This window comes from Oreochromis niloticus, linkage group LG7 (assembly GCF_001858045.2).
Source record: "Oreochromis niloticus isolate F11D_XX linkage group LG7, O_niloticus_UMD_NMBU, whole genome shotgun sequence".
Taxonomy (NCBI): Eukaryota; Metazoa; Chordata; class Actinopteri; order Cichliformes; family Cichlidae; genus Oreochromis; species Oreochromis niloticus.
This window is the reverse complement of record NC_031972.2, coordinates 40,757,608-40,775,245: the sequence shown is the minus strand read 5'-3', so window position 1 is coordinate 40,775,245 and position 17,638 is coordinate 40,757,608. Positions and strand designations below refer to the sequence as shown.

Sequence of the window (17,638 nt, the reverse complement as noted above, 5' to 3'; positions counted from 1 at the left end):
TTGATTAATTATTATCATAAATTGCGGAGACACCTCACTGGGTTTTGCTTCATATCCCTATGCCTGTTTGATCAGGGATCATACTGTTGAGCCTCTGTCTTAACCATTTATCCGAAAAGTATAGCATTTACTTCTCCACTGGGGAAAATATTACACTAATTAAAACCATTTAATTGAAATTGTGTTGCTAGGAAACAGCTTTAGTCTCTGCATGCTCTTGATATTACCACTAACACTTACAAGGAAAAAAAACACAAAACAATAAAGTGGGCTCATTCACAGTATAATATTTCCCTACTTTGAAATAGTCTTTATGGCCATAAATGAAAATAAATAAATAAATATAATAAAATCAGAAAATGGATAAATAAGAATAACATATTATTCATTTATTTATTTGGTGGACCCACTGTTTTAAAAAAAAAAAATGCACAAAACACAAAATTAAAGAAAAGGGAATAAGAGCACTATTCATTAAAGGTGAAAGTGCTGTAAGTAAATTTAAGCACATAATTCATCCACTGTCCATCTGTTTCAATGCCGTGTGCCAACACAGTACAGAGCAGCTACCTGAAAGCTACTCACAAAGAGGCCGATTGTCTTGTTAATAATTCACATCTTCACTCCTGTAGTGTAGCTCCTGAAAAAGCAAGACTCCGATCAGAGCACTCAACTCGCTGTTATAGTTGAACCTTAAACAGACAACTCATAAACTGGAGCAAAATAATTTGCTGTTTGTTTAAATATTATTTAATTTTTTCACAAATAAAAATTTAAACATTAGAGAAAAAAAAATACTCATAATCATCTCACAGATATAACAACATTACAGCTACGTCCAATATCATTAATATTTATTTTAGACTCGTTTCTCCAATTGATCTTTCTGAGTGAACTTCAGTAATTATTTTCAAAATTGTTTTTTGACCAGGATTTGTCCTGCAATGCACATATTAAACAAATATGTAGGACTGCTTTCTTCCATTTGCGCAATATCTCTAAAATTAGAAATATTCTGTCTTAGAGTGACTCATGCATTTATTACTTCTAGGACTACTGCAATTTATGATTATCAGGATGTCCTATAATAGAAAAAAAATCCCTGAAAAGTCTTTAGCTGATCCAAAATGCTGCAGCAAGAGTACTGATGGACTACACAGTGAAAGCATGTTTTTCCAATATTGGCTTCTCTTCATTGGCTCCCTGTTAAATCCAGAATCTAAGTAAATATTCTGCTCTCACATACAAGTCTTGAATAATCAGGCCCCATCTTATCTTAATGACCTTCTAGTACCATATCACCCCATTAGAGCACTTCGCTCTCAGACTGTTTGTTTACTGGTTTCATTCCGAGGGTATTCAAAAGTAGAATGGGAGCAGAGCCTTCAGCATCTAGGTCTGTCTTTGTGAACCAGCTTCCAGTTTGGGTTTGGGAAACAGACAGCCTCTCTACAAACTAGGATTAAAACTGTATGACAAAGTATATAGTAAGGGCTGGATCAGGTGACCTTGAATCATCCCCTAGTTACACAGCCTAGTTTTGGACACAGCTACTCACTGTAATAGGTCTATGCTGCTGGGGGCTTCCCATAATGCACTGGTGTTTCTTCTTCACTTACTTTTTTTACTCACTGGTTTATGCCACTCTGCATTTAATCATTAGTTATTAATCTCTGGCCCTCTTCCACAGCGTGTCTTTTGGCTCAGATGATACATAACATAATTCAATCTTTAAGGACAAAACACAGGAAAAGTCCAAAATTAATGTCGCCCTTTGCCATTTCAGATCTTGCAAAGCTGTCCAGTGGACCAGAGTGTAGCTTTTGGCATTTATTCATGTAAGGATTTACACATCACTGAGCCTAGTTAGGGAGGATATTTATCGATAAATTAAGATGAGCAATTTAGTAGCTTGACCGTAGCTTACCATTTATTGTAAATGCTAACTAGCTTATTAGGTGATGTTGCAAAATATTCAAATAGCAAAGATATTTGAGAATTTATCAGGCTGTATGAGTTAAACATATTTTTTTAAATAAATTAAATTTTCTACAAAGTTCACCAATATTTTTTTTAGATAGAGTTATTTGGTCAATTCAGTAAATCAGCTTTCAATTTCAAGACTTTTGAGCCTGACCTTTGTTTAAGGTCAGTCAGCAGCCATCCTCTCCTCCCCTGAGAAACTGAAAGCAGAGACTGATGACTCAGACAGGTAGCTCCTCTCTGGCCCGTGATGGATGCTGTGTCCCACAGCTCAAGCAGTGATGAGGAAAGGTGCTTGAGGGTGAAGTTGATGGTGTAGGTCAGGAGAACAGCCCTCTCTGATACATGGCGACAAGGCTTTCCCAGCTGTGTCTACTCAGGTGATGTCATTCAAAATGGATAATGGTGGAGGAGCAGAGTAGCTGGCCCTATGCAGCACCAGTAACTGCTGAATGATTTGAAATACACCGCATTGCCAAAAATATTGCTCATCCGTCTCATATGCACATGAACTAGAATGACATTTGATTCTAATCCAGTATTTACTATGATGTAGGCCCACTCTTTGCTGCTACAACAGCTTCAACTCTTCTACAGTAGGAAGTCTTCCCACAAGGTTAGGACTCTGTACAGGCCAACTAGTTCTTTCACACTAAAACTGCCAGATTTCATATTCATAAACAGATTAATCCTGAAACAGCATTCCTCTTAGAACAAAACTAAGATCAGCTCCGTAGTAGAAATTACATTCAAAAGAAAAACAAGTTCCTGCAAGTTTTCCATTTTTTTTTTTAATTAACACCAACCTTAAAACAAACCAAGGACACAAACTTGGGCCTAATTAGTGTAAAAGACCTTTATTATTGAATAAGGTCCTTTTTCCATCTTAGAGGTTTCTCCTTTACTGTGATTGGTCCAACAGCCATTTCCTTTTCCCACTTTGTACCTTGAACAGATAAACAGTGTGACATCAAGCTGAATATTTGTATCAATTTTCATATTGGAACTCTGAAAAATATTTATTCGTGTAAATTTGATGTTTGAACATGATTTCTGGCATGACAATTCATAATATTTAATGGCTGCATTACATGGCAAATGTATCCCTAACTGAGTGTGTGTTGCTGCTTACCCTTTACAGTCAGGCTGCTCTTGTGCCTGCCCTGCAGTCTGTGTCACAGCAGGAGCAGGCATGATGGATGCCACTGGCCTCCCTCCACCTGTCATTCAAAAGGTTCCTCTTACTTACTCCACATACTTGTTAGTTAGCTGAGTGCACCAAATACAATGAGCATACTATTATGATTTTATCTTTCCAATAAAGAAATTGTAGTATTTTAGCACCAGTACCAGCGTTATTAAAATCCTTTTAAGCAGCTGAAGATGAAATTTGAGGACGGGAGTTTTGTAGTAATACTGCTAGTGTCTTACCCACTGGAGAATGAACAGGCTTTTTGGTAGCATTGACATTTGCAGCAGCTTCTGTGGCCTTCAGGCTGCAGTAATGTATATCTGACGATACATATACAAAGAAGCAAAATCTACATTTCTGAGCAATGATGTGAAACCTGCATCTGTCTGGCAGGAAAGCTGTTGCATATCTTACCACATCACTGTTTCCGTGCTGGAACCTGAAGGCCTCCAACTCAAATTGTAGTTTGTCTTGTGAGACTGAGGCAGGAAGCGAGAGCTGGATCCTGTCAGCTGACCGTCAAACATACACCTGAACACAACACAGAGAACTCGCATATTAAACTCACATTTAGAAGAGCAAGGCTAAAACATACAAGTAACAATATAAACATATTTGTGGGTTACAGAGTATAGTAAACTGACCCATTATTTCCCAAGAATGCGTATCGAGGGACAGTGTCCACATTTGGGACCACAGTTGCCACACAGCTGTCTACAGTTACTCTGAGAGGGACGTGGTGAAACTGTTCAACTGAAGCTTCAAACTTTATCATGTCTCCCAGAAAAAACTGAGTGCTTGAACGAGGGAACTGCCAGTCATCTGAAAGATACAGCACAAGAAAAAAAAAAAAAGGAGAAGGAGGACCTGAAAAGTTACTGTAATTTGTGAACAAGAAAGAGGCCCACCAGTCATTAATCTGAGGGAGAAGTAGAGACTTTCTCTGATGCGTTGGTCTCACTGAAAGGAGCCCAAGTTGGCTTCAGCACGTCACTGCTCACATCATTCTTCCTAAAACACAAAACAAAACCCAACTGCAAACACCTGAAAAAGAAAACTTCAACAGAGTCTGACTTCTGGGTCCAGCTTTATCAAAAAGACATCCTTTGGTTGAGTTAGAAAAATAAAAATGCCTCACCTCCGGTAGTGACACTCGATGCTGACAGAGAAATCTATAGTTCGGACGATGGGACTGCCCCCAGAGGGCTGGGCGTGTAGAGCAGTGTGAACACATAAATGAATGCCTCCTCAGACATCTGAAGCATAGTTTTAAGAACATTTCAAGTTCCATAAATTTGAACCTTCACACAAACACTATTATGAACACATATTCCTACTGATTGGTCTGCAGTTCTAGTCTTGACTAGTTCCTAAGTCAAACACAATTAAAACCCAAGTACCACTATTGATTTATACCAACATAATAGTTATTTATCGACTAAATACCATAGACGGTGAAGAATCTAACAAAGAAATTGGAAAAGGAAATGTCAGACCTTGGTGAAAGTGCATATTAATTTGAACATTTAAGCCTCACCAGTAACTGGCTGCCGCAACCATGAAGCTCAGACTCAAAGATTAGGATCTGAGCCTTGGGGTCTTCCTCTGTGGCAGCACATCCTCCCAGTGTGACATCTGCAGTCTGAACCAGAACACCAATCCCCAACAGGTCTCTCTTGGCTTCCACTCTGATAGAGTTGTCCCCACAGATGACTTTGATGCTGTCAGGTGCCACTGTAGTTCTCAACTCAAAGTTTGGAGGGAAATGAGGTTCATCTTTAGTTGGTTCCTCTGGAAATCTCCAAGACAACGGTTCAAGGAAAGGTGGCTCCTCCTGTCGGACAGCTTACAAAGAAATATGGATGCTCTCAGTTTGTTTTGTTCTTTTAGTGCTGAACAGTTGTGCAGTTCAACAACAGCGAGCCCAATCTCTAAAAGGTTTTCTCTGTAAAACCCAAAGATATCTTTACTAAACAAAACTTGCAAATATTTTAGTAGAGACTGTCCAAGGATTGTTTCCTTACCAATATGGCACCAATGGAAGTCATTTGGTATTAAGCCACAGTGAGCAATAGTGAGAAACTTACAGCTTCTCACGACTAAACTGAGAAAATTGTGTACAACACCATACACCATAACCCCTATACTGTACTATACGTACAACACAATTAAATTCATAAGATTCATCAGAATTAGAAATGATGCAGTAAGCATAAATGTTATTGCTCTGATGATTGATTTGACCCCATTTTAGATAAAATTAAGAGATTAAGATTATATTTGTTTGTCATATACAAAAATACATATTTGACTTCTAGAGAAATGAAAAATGATCACTTCGTGTGTTGTGTACCTGCTGGTCTCTGGACTTGCTGGTTTGCTCTGTGGTTTCCAAACTTGCTGGCTGCAGGGTGGAGGATCTCGTTGGACTCCTGAGCTGCTGCTAAAGCACCACAAACAAGACAAAAAAAGATTGTGATCATTTTGTCAGGCATGTGTTTACTGTGTTCCATCTGTTTGAAACAGGCGCACATGTGCAAAAGGTGGCTTTGTAGAGCTGACTTTTGGCCCTGCCCACTATGTAATTGACCTGATGATTCTGCAGCTGAGTCATGTTTACCTGTTCTCAGACTAGGTAAATAAGATCCCCAACTCCACTGACTGAAATGCAGCCCCACAGAGTCCACACTGTTGATAGATGCAGACTCCTCCTCCTGACCTTCTTTATTTGTTTTGTCATCAATTTTCTTTTTAAACACATCATCTTTTCATCAGCACTGCTCACAACTGTAACCAAATGCTCCCAGGCAGGAAGGAGACAGATCAAAGCCATGGGACCGGCACCACCTCCAGACTTGGATTAGCTTGGCTCAGTGCAGATCAACACCCCCAGACCCAGAAAGTATTATTTCTGAGACCTGTACTTGTTGCCAGTCCAAATCCAAGTCCAAGCCTGATGTTGTTCCCCTTTTCCTTTGGGTTCTGTGTGTATGTTTACGCTCTCATGTATTATTCCTGCTGGTTGGTATTTGAGTCAATTTAAGGTTGTCTTTTTCAAAGTTTTGTTCACCTGTGGTTGAACCAGCTTTACAACAATGAAGTCAGTATCATATACCGCAAATTCTGTTTACCTCTCTCAGAGGTGGGTTGTCCGGGTTGCTCCGCCTTCCTGTCAAAGTCTCACCTGCCAAAGATCAGCTGATTTACTCACCTGTTCCATTTCTGGTCATCAATATGGTTTCTTAAGACTGAAGCAGTCATTACTACAGTTGTTGCATCAGCAAGAAGTAGTATGCTCTGGCTTTTCTTCTGTTCATGTTACCAGTCAGTTTGTTCTTTTGGAAATAACCTCTGTTTCTGTGCAGACCTCTAAGCGTTTTATACGCTGAAGTATGTGTGATAGCGTGTGTCCACCCACTCTGGGAACCAGCAGCATTACAGACAGTGTTTTTGTCTTGCCTTTTTCACACATCCTGTCAATAAACCTGTGCTAAAAAATAACACTTACATTTAAAATATTTAGCAGTAATTTAAAATCATTTAATGCAATATTTTATAAACAATAAGGTTTTTTGGAAGCCCACAGATATACAGAACATTATAAAAGCCCTATATGAATCTATATAAATCAATGTTTATGAATGCATAATGTCTACAAAAATGTGTATGTCACAGATATTGCAAATGAAATATAATTATATTTAACTAATACTGAACATTTGTAGTAATGTTTAGGCTGGCTCACCTTAAAATAAAACCTAACAAGACAGACAATTTGGTCTTAATTTGAATAATTTGCTAGGACTCCATTCTACAGCATCTACAGGACATGCTGGCCACCTGGTCTTGCATGACAGGGCATTAAAAAAGAAAAAAGAGCAAAGAGCAAAAAAAATCTTTACAGGTAAAGAAACATTTTGTATTGTCTTCATAGTGTATTATACAATCACTCAGCTTTTTTATATGCTAAATAAAACTCCTGCATTGTTATCACAGAAGTTCAGTTGTTACTTTGAGAAAAGAGAGAAATCCCTGAGAGAAAGCACACTCTCTTGCTCTACTTTTAGTAAAGGGCAAAAAAGACATGTTTCAGCAATAAGCTGTCATCAGTTGCTTCTCGTTACAGTTGTTATTTCGTCAATGAGAAATGAGTCCAGACCCAGCTCTGTGTGCACGTAATATAAATATATTTAACGTAAGAAACAACATATGTTTTATTTTTTGCCATATCAAAATGAATAATACACATTTATATATATAATTAATTTAATATGTTAAAAATTAGACAGAAAATGTTCGATATGACTCCGTTTGTGTGTCAAAGACTAATTAAGGTCATGCTAGAGATCATCCTGGTAAAACTGTTTATGAGTCGCTGCTGTACCTCTGTGTTCTGCATAGAAATAATTAGTCCAGCCAAGGTCACAGTAACACTCAGGCCAAAACAAATGCTGAAACACACTCATGGACAAGCACACAAACACAAAGAGCTCTGTTCTTTTTGTAACTGAGAGTCTTGAGAGACAGAGGGGAGACTAGAGAGGACCAGAAACCAGAACCAGATCTGAGCTGTCGAGTGTAAACCCGGGGAAGCTCATCAGGGGTATCACAACTGATCACACTCACATTCAGATTCATCCAAAGTCAAACCCAGGACCTCCAGGCTATGACGTGAAAGTGCTGCACGTAGTGATGTAATGGAAATATCTCAGGAATGGAAAAAAGGAAATATTTGGAACTCTCTTCATACATGGTGGAGCAATGTCAATGCAGTGCCTATGTGCTAATAATGCATACGTGTGTGAAAGAAGAGAAACTGACAGGCTTTGTGGCGCCAGCCTTGAATGACTATTCAAGGAGTGGCATTGTTACTTTATTTTTTAGCTCTGGAGAACACCCTCACCACCCACCACCACCCCTCTCTCCCTCTCCCTCTCCCTCTCATGTATAAACAGTAGCAGTCTCCTGGGGCTGTTAGCAGCTCACCTTCACTGATATTAATGAGCTCTTTCTGCTCATTTCCCTTATTTATTAACTGCTGATAGCCAGAGGAAAGGTAGGTGTGTGTGTTTGTGTGTGTGTGTGTGTGTGTGTGTGTATTGTTGTTTGAGTTTAATGTTAAATGTTATTTTTTTGCACATGTGGCTGTTTTTTTTTAATGTTTCTCAAAAAGGAGCAGTTTGTTAATGATGATGTCAGTGAGTTTTAGGAATGACCTTAATGGAGGAGAATGTTTTTTTGTTTTTTCTTTTAGAAAATAAAAAAGCTTTAATGGGGCACAGTCACTCACAGCCAAAGGGACAAATAGGGACCACATCCTCATTTTAGTTTTGACACCACTTCTAGTACATAATGGCTTAAGCATGAATCAAGGCTGCAGTTTGGGAATGGCTTCAGGCAGATCCCCAAATAAGTCATGAACTGGAACCCGTGATGACTGTACGTTACAAAGGTCAAAGATTGTTACGAATATGTAACTGGTAGGCAAGCTTGGGATTGGGTGGTCAGGGATTCTACAGAGTCAAGGGAACGTGCCAGCAAAAAGGAATGGCAGGAGAAGAAATCAGAAGAAATTCCTGATAATGAGAGAGCTTGATAGAAGAGTGAGGGGAACCTGAATCAGGTAGCGACCTGGCTGAACTCTGAACAGAGGCTCTGATAGTGAAGCTTGCTGGGATTTTTGGCCCGGCAGCTCATAAAGGTTTGAGGTTGAGTTGTTGTTTGGCTGGTTAGTTTACATTATTTGAGTAAAGTAGCGATGAATACTGTATAAATTTTTTTAATGAACAAAGGTGACCGTAAGCAGTTTTGGACGCAATGTGATTTTGGCCCATGAAAGCCTGAAGGTTCCGTCCCTTCTGCAAACTCTCAGCTTTTGTTCTTTCCATATATATTCAATTGGATTCAGGTCAGGTGATTGGCTGAGCCATCTTTTTTTTTTCTTTTTCGGAAGCCAATTAAGAGTTTCCTTGGTTGTGTGTTTGCAATCATTGTCTTGGTGAAAGCATCCACCTCCATTTCATCTTCATCATCCTGGAAGATGGCAGCAGGTTTTTATCAGGAATGTCTCGGTACATGTTCACATTTATCCTTCCCTCAGTTATATGAAGCGTGCCAGTGCCATATGTTGAAAAACAGCTCCACACCATGATGTTCCCACCTCCAAACTTCACTGTTGGTGTGGTGTTTTTAGGGTGATATGCATATGTTAAGCAACAATAAAGCGCCGACAATCTTGAAAGGACTTGCTGGTTTTACTTGTGTGGCACCTTGGGAATGAGACACCTTTTTACAGGCCTTCAGTTGGACTGAACCAGCTGATATTAATTTGCACTAAGTGGCAGGATTGCTTTCTAATTACTGATAGATTTCAGCTGTTGTCATGACTTTTTGCACCTCTCTATCCCTGTGTCATTTCTCATTTTTACACAATTTATGGACATCTTTAGTTTGATTTCTTTGCATCTGTGGATTTGATGGGTTGTTAGCAATAGCTGATGAGAATTTCATGTTAGTAGCACCTTTAGAAATATATTTACCTAGAAAGTTGATCACGTGTTCAACACTGTTTTTACACGCTGTGTGTGTGTGTGTGTGTGTGTGTGTGTGTGTGTGTGTGTGTAAACACTTTCTGCTGTATGTTTGTGCTTTGTCAGTGTATGTCCACCACGTTTTAGGGACAGAGTGGACACACTTGCTTGGACAGATGGGGTTTGAGGTCATCAGAAGACAAGCGAGTGCTGTTGTAGAATCTGCTGTGCAGCACATTTCTTGTTTGACCTTTGAACTTGGGTGTCCATTCCAGTCACCTTGCTGCACTCTGTCTTCTGTCTCTGTTGTGTGACTCCTACAGTTGCAAAAAAACAGAAATACACCAGTCGGCACTTGTTTTATGGGGAGAAAAACAAAATGAAAACAGACCAACAGATGTTTCCATTATTAATCTCTATCATCCAAAATAAACTGCAGCACATTTTTGTATATGAAATCTAGAAAGGTCACAATATACAGAGAAGCTGATGAAAAGCAAACCCTTGATTCTTTCTGAAATTTTAACTATCAATAAAATGATCTGCTCATTTCATGGTAATACTTGGCACAAGGACTTTGTCACATCCTTGGATCAGTACAATTAGAATTATATTGACTGAGGTTGATTTGGTGCCAACAACTAAACCTTTGCTCAGGAACCCATCTTTCCTAAACCTTTTATAACTATACCCTGGTTTCAATTTGCCTCTGAAGTGTTTATGTGTGGTGTCATCATCATGCAACCTTAGGATCCTCAGGTTTTGCACTGCATTTTTATTCCCTGTCCTACCCTTATCCCTCATGGCTGAGACAATGTCCCACACTTTGATTGGTTCTTGCTTGCAAAAGTAAGCACAGTCTCACAAGAAACTTGGCTAAAAACAATGTGCTGATCTATGCATCCATATTGAAACCTAAAGATGATGCAGACAGCATCTGAGATAACAGTTGGGTTTATTTATGGAACTAAAATCTTGCAATGTATCAAAGTGTGCTTTGAGATAATTTGGGAAAATCTGACAGCAAGTTGTTGAACCAAAAGTGGACTTTTTAACAATGACAAGATAATAACACTGCCAACTACCAACCAAGAACTGCTTAAGAGAAATGGGTTTAATGAAAGTCTAGAATTTAATGCCAGTGAAATGTTGTGCACGGATTTAAAAAAGTAGATCAAAGAAAACTTGTGAACATCGTACAACTAAAGGAATTTTACATAGAAGACTGGCAAAACATTTAAGCAAGTTTAGGTCAGATACTATTGAGCAGTAACGAACTGGACAGAACTTCTGAGATCAGGGTTATACTGTAATAAAACATTACATCTATTGACATGTTTAACAAATGATTAAAGAATTGGTTTTAAGTGTATCATCTTTAACTGTCGGCACTGTGGAAAAGTGATAAAACTAAAGCAATTGATTTTTTTCTTACTTATTGTGATGACTGAATTTTGAAATTAAACTTCATTTGTTGTGTAAGAAAGAGGGTTTCCTTATTAGTATGATGGTAACTTGTTCAGCACCTCAGGAACATCAATAACGAGCTGCACACACAAGGTTTATTATTTGAGTATTTTAATAATTAGCAGGTAGCTTTTTGTTCCAGGTCCTGCACACAGAATTGTTTTTGCTTTTGTGTTTCATTGTTCTTTAAAAACTTCAAGTAAACTTTGAACGCGATAGAGTTTGAGTGAGATCAGTGGGTAGATGAAAATGTTTTCTAAAATCTGATCCTACACTGGTCTGTAGGTGAATCTGTTAACTGCAATGAGATCATTTCCCCGGCAGTGATGCATGCACCTACAACACACACAGTGAGCTTCAGATCAGCGTGCTGTTCAATAGAAAGCCGTCTGAAGCTAGTGTCTCAGTCTCTTGGAATTAGATCATGTGGGTAAATAAACACCTCTTGCTTCCACTATAGTCTGTTTCAGTCTTCATCTCCACTGAAATCCAGCTGCAAAAGGCTGCCTTGTTACATGTTGCCCGGTGAGTCGTTCACTGAGCATCTACGGTACATAACTCCCTTCAAAGTCAAAACCAGAAACCCCACGAGCCAGAAACTTTCTGCTGTCAGAGAGACAGATGTACATGTATCTAAAAGCTTTCTAACATCATAATCTCGCTATGAGATCCTCTCTCCAGCAGCAATGCAGAGGGTGGAGCAGAGCACAGACAGGTCTGACATGAGTGGAATAAACTGGAGAGCAGCTCAGGGCGAGCAGATGGAAGGAGATAGGAAGTCCAGGAGGTGCCCAAGAAGAATAAGAGTGGGATGTTTATCTTCTCATAGCCCTCAGCTCAGCATTATTATTTTCTAGAACAGACGATAACATCGAGGGGAGAAAGTAAAGCAATTCCATGTTTAAAGGACAGAAAAGGTTTTAAGATAAAATAAATAATTGAATAAAATATAATTTTAGAGGTAATTTATGTTATAATATTCAATGTGTTAATTAACAAAAGGATATTCCTCCTGTTTATTATTGCAGAAATAACAGTATGAATAAATGTAATAAAGGTATCTGTACTTATCTGTGCTTGAGTATTTTTTTTCCTCCCTACATTTTAACACAAATATCTATACTTTCTACTCCTTTTATACTTTTTCAAAAGAGGCTCGTTGCTTTAGGTTCAGCTGTATCATTTATAGCATTTATGCTCAGGGGTTAAAGTGGGTCGGAATGAGTGCAGGTGTCCTTATGTTGTAGTCAGCATCTAGCTAGTGCTACAGAAGAAGAATGAGCATAAAGAGTAACGTTTCAACATTTCTAGCTCAAAAAACATCAGCAAACACACAGACTGTCTGTGAGCAGTGTTATTGGCTAAAATAAGAGAGGTTAGATTTAATGGTAATACTGCTCAGTGACACTAGGATAAACTGCAGACTTAAAGATATATAATAATAAATAATGTCATCACATATTGGACTTGTATATTATATATTGTGAAACGTCCTGCGAAGCAATCTAAGTATACTAACTTTGTGTTATTCAAATGTTGCATGAAAATACTGGGTAGTTTTGTGCAGGATAAACAGGTTAGCTTGCGTTAATGTGCTGGACTGGAACACAGTGATTGTAGTGGCCAGTGTTGGGTTACATTGTGGAGTAGTGTAGCAGAGATTAATTTACATTTAAGATGATGGCGCTTAGATTCATTCACTGAACTCAATTCACAATCCACAAAGTGCAACAGATCAGCTGATCACAGCCTGTACACTAAGAAAACATGGTGTACAGGCTGTAGCTAATATAAGAAATGATTGTGAACTGTTTGTATTTTCCCCATGCTGAGCCATTACAGCAGATCTTACTACTGTATCTCACTTTCACCCCTGACAGACAATAGTTTTCTTTACTCTCTTTTACTGCTTGTGTCTGAAAAAACAGATTCTGGGTGAGTACATTAATTAGAATTTGAATTTAGATTTGAATACCATTTGTATTCTTGTGTACTAATATCATTTTTGTATTATATTAATATGGCAGATATTCCAGTCACCTGTGCATAAAATAGATGGTAGAATTGTCCTTGAAGAAGCTACTCTTTACTTTGAATACATTTCAGAGCATGTACTTTTTCACTTGTACTTAAATAAAGAAGTTGAATCAGTACTTCAACTTTCAGTGGTGTATTTTTTAATATAAGTGTCTGTACTTCTACTTAAATACAGAGTGTCTGTACTTAGGAGGAGTGGAGCGGACAGCAGACACGCTCGCTCTGCGTAAAACCATAAAACCAGCTTGAGACAAGGAAGAGCCTGAAGACAGCACGCTGCTCTTCCCCTGTCTCTGCCTTTTCTGTATAAAACAGGTTAGTAGTGTGAGCTAACTAATTGCAATGCACATAAAAAGCCTAAAACCTTTTCTTGTGTGTCTGTCTGATGGACTGAACAAGAACTTTCCTGTCAGTTGTAATGAGAGTTGCTACTGAGGCTTCCACTTGTAGTGTAGTGAGATGCCGAGCCCACTAAAAGTTTTATGCGTGTGTGACTACGTCCCTGTTAGCTCGCCGTGATCGTATAGTGGTTAGTACTCTGCGTTGTGGCCGCAGCAACCCCGGTTCGAATCCGGGTCACGGCAGAGAAGTAGAACATCATAAGGACACTTCATTTTGCTGAATTTCCCGGAGAAACCAACCCAATGGATTAATATAGTTCTATCTATCCATCTATCTATCTATCTATCTATCTGATTAACATGAGTTCTGCATAACTAGGTCTCACTCATTATGCTTCTACATGTAAACAGAGTCTCCTATATTTTGATTTTTGGGAGATGTGGGAATATATTTCTTTATTATTTCCTGATGTGATGCATTGTTGCATGTGTTACGATATAAAGAGAAGATACAACGGTAATGCTTAGCAGGTTAATCGCAGTGTTAACGCTACTGCACAGACATATTTTTGAAGCTAGACAGCAGCAGAATTTTGTTACAGATTTGTTATAAATAAGGGGACTTGTAATTTATTTTGTAGACTTATACATAAAAAAACAAAAGGTAACCAAGAGGATTTAAAATGTGAACCTTATTGAATGTGATCCTTTTGTTAGAAGAGGAATGTGTGGAGAAAAGATGAACGCATGTGTAAATCAACAGAAACGAAAGATGTAAATTTCTGTATAGTAAACAGGCGAGGAAGAGCCTGCAGTCGAGCGCAACTCACGTCCTCTGTCTCTGCTCTTTGTAGAAGCTAAATAGTCATTAAAGCCATTACTGAGTTCCAGCTGCAATATTTAATGCAGCCACAGATGCATGTTAGTCAGTGTTCTGCTGTCTAACATGCAGCAGAACACTGCAGTATGTGTTCTGTGCCCGTTCCACCTATATTTATATTTAGTTAATTCATGTTTTCCATTTAATTTTGCAGGTTATCTTTTTAGAGTTTTAACAATCACTCTCCATTTATACCGTTTTAATCATGATCTTTTAAAAAAAAGTATAAATACGGAAAATTACATAAAATACACTCAAATAAAGCATTCATTAATTTTTGAAATTTTTAATATACTGTATCATTAGCGACAGAGAGTGGGCAGAGTGCGCAAGTGTACAGCACTTTGTGTTCAGCTGGGGGTTGTTCTGAAAGTGCTATATAAATACATTGCTTGTTTGCTTGCATGGTTTTTCCTATTTTTTTAAAAAACTAATTGACTATATACATACACCGCATATTTTACTAGGTTTCAGCACTGTGATACACTGATTTTTGAATGGTCATAACAACATTAGATCTGTTATTGTGAGTCATCAGAACTTCTGAGTGAAACATGGAGCATCCCTCTGTAACCATGGTTATTCACTGTCAGGCTTGACATTACTCTAAGCAGCATACATGATTTTATGAATCAGCGTTTGTGGATTTGTGGTTATGCTCACTCTCTCCCTTGCAGAATAACTTTGTTACAAGTAATACATTTGTTTTGCAATTAGGCTGACATGAGAAAATCGATGTGATGGAGTGGGAGAAGTGTGTCAGAGAAAGCAGCCCTAACTTGTAACAACAAAGCAAAAAAAAAAAAAAAACTTTTTTCTGTACCAATGTCTTCATTTGAGGCTCTTAATAAATTCCAATTTTGTTTTCTGTGAATCTTCTGGACCTGAACTCAGACCTGCATCTCTGATCTTCTTGGCATCTTCACTATGAGCTACGACAATGTGAAGGAGCTGATCTTGTTCTGCTAAGTTTAGCCCAGGTGGAAATGCTGCTGAGAGGTTGTGGGTGGAGTAGGCCAGCTGATCAGTGAAGAGGCTGATGTTTTTAAAAAGACCTATATGTTCAGAGGAGCCTGTATCTCTTCCTGCATTTATAGTTAGCTCTGTCTGTAGAAATGTTTCTATCTCAATAAATCTTGCTCCTTCTTCCTAAATCAGACAGCTACAACCTCTGTTACTGTACAGAGTGTGCTACTTGACTGCAAAGCTGTCATTTAGTTCTGTTTTAAGCTGGGATTTCGATTAAGTGGTCCACAGATAAAATTGTTAGTTATTCACATACAGAATTGTAAATGAATGACCTAGAGCAACTAGAGTTTGTATTTCTGTGTTTGCATCGCTGAGAAACTGAGACTTCTGCTAGCAGTTCTTAAACTTCCAGTGTTCTTTATCCCACAGGCTGAACTCTCCTCCCTGAGTCTCTGAATCCAATGAAATAAGAATGAACATTCAGTTATATAATGAAACATGCTGTAATTGAGGGGTTAGCTCATTATGCCACATTAGTCTGATATAAATAGTGAGCTATTAGACTTAATTTATTAGCTAGCTTCCTTTTATTAAAGAGCTTGGGGCCACATATGCTGTGACTCCTCATTTCCAAAACTGCTGCTTAAAATCTGATGGGGCCACCTGTGTGTTAGAAATTCTGACCATTGGTAATTTATTTTCACTGGTTGTGGACAATGGAAACTATTGTGGTATCGGTTATATTTAAATTGCTTTTATCTTCAGTCTCGACCCAATTAAAATATATATGATCAAATGAAAACATGTTCTTAGAGTACTAAAGTTTGATACTACTCTAAAACTTAAATCTCTTTAATGCAGAACTTTGTAGGAACCTATTTGGCAGCAGACATCTCCAATTTTTCTTTGTGAAGTCTGTGTACACAAAGTCATTGTTATATTGACAAGTTAACCATTGCTCCAGTTTCCTAATTAAAGCACATAGGACTCACTGTGTACCAATCTGGAGCCACACCAACAAGCCTGGATACTTTTGTGAAATATAGAAGTCAGATTTTCAAGACATTAAGTCTAACAAATTTCCCACCTGTGGGACTAATAAAGGCCATCTTATCTTATCTTAATGCCTTATTTTGCTGTTTTAAAAAAGAGATCATGCGTACAGAATTTGTATAATCTTACTTTTTTATCTTATAATTTTTGTTTTCTGAAGCATTCCCTCCTTTTCACCGCAGACATTAAATAAGATAGAGAATCTGTATCGTCAGTGAAGATGTTTATAAAAAAATACTGTTATAAAACAGTTTATAATTTTTTCAAAATCCTTAAAATTTTCTGTAGTTTATTGTCAGATGTTAATCTTGAAAAGTGCCTGACAGCAGGCAGACAGCATTTTATCTCTGATATGCACGCTTTCGTTTCTCCAGAGCAGTGCTTTCTTCCGTTTCCACCGGTCCTGTCTGATCGGTAAGACTCATCAGTCATCAGAACGACTTGGCTTTACTTGGGTCAGAACAATAATATCCCTGCCAAGCGTGATGGACAGCTGAGGCGAGGTTGCGAACAGCGGCATGGTGTCAGGACACAGACTGAAGGTAGAGAGAAGACAAATGTTGACGTTTCCATCAGAAATCTGCTCAAGGTGATGTTTGGGGCGGCTGCACCCTGCACCTGCAATAAAACATCCTCCAAACATTTCTTCAAGGCCTCGACTGTGATTGCACTGCAGTGTTGCTCATTGAAAAAGCAGTCACAAGAAACACTTCAGGTTCATCCACACTGGGGTTTATTGGATCAGAGAGGGTTTTTTTTTCCATTTTAAAATTTTTCTTCACACTCAAAGTGTGACAGCTGGAGTGAGGTGTGGGGAGTAAACTCACAGAAAGCATGTTGCTGCCTTCAATTCCCTCATGACATGACAGGATTTAATCATTGTAAGATCTGCTTGTGCCCTGCAGTGTTAAAAAGTCAAATTGATTTTGTTCCTAGAAAGGCTGCAACGACTGTATTGTTTTAAGCCTGGACTTTACTGGAAATACTTTTTGGCTGCTTGATAGTTCCCAACTATGTACCCAGATTTGAAATTAATCAATTGGTGCCAGCCCCAACCCTTTTAAACAAATGTGCACATAGCCAGATTGTGAACGACTGAGTTGATTTCCCAAGGTGATCCCCTGCTGTTCAACCACTTAACATGACTGCAGTGGTTAGATCTACTGAAGCCCGGTATCGAAAACAT

The 17,638-nt window shown here is 38.4% G+C and overlaps 1 protein-coding gene, 1 long non-coding RNA gene and 1 other non-coding gene across 3 annotated transcripts; 1 reads left to right on the top strand and 2 right to left on the bottom strand.

Annotated features, from left to right (window-relative positions):
- Positions 1 to 2,764: 2,764 nt before the first annotated feature.
- Positions 2,765 to 3,155, bottom strand: LOC112841704 (uncharacterized). The gene is made up of 2 exons (XR_003221198.1): positions 3,116 to 3,155; positions 2,765 to 2,929 (listed from the first exon to the last, which is right to left on the bottom strand). It is a non-coding gene; the product is annotated as an uncharacterized LOC112841704 (long non-coding RNA).
- A 294-nt stretch (positions 3,156 to 3,449) lies between these two features.
- Positions 3,450 to 6,420, bottom strand: LOC109194254 (zona pellucida sperm-binding protein 3-like). The gene is given in 11 exon segments (XM_025909474.1): positions 3,450 to 3,495; positions 3,590 to 3,654; positions 3,657 to 3,706; positions 3,820 to 3,997; positions 4,084 to 4,113; positions 4,116 to 4,186; positions 4,314 to 4,371; positions 4,374 to 4,431; positions 4,713 to 5,020; positions 5,529 to 5,618; positions 6,387 to 6,420. Coding segments are annotated over 11 exon segments (948 nt in total). The 5' UTR covers positions 6,406 to 6,420; the 3' UTR covers positions 3,450 to 3,474.
- Positions 6,421 to 13,721: 7,301 nt separating this feature from the next.
- On the top strand, positions 13,722 to 13,793 carry trnah-gug (transfer RNA histidin (anticodon GUG)). The gene has a single exon. It is a non-coding gene; the product is annotated as a tRNA-His (tRNA).
- Positions 13,794 to 17,638: the final 3,845 nt, after the last annotated feature.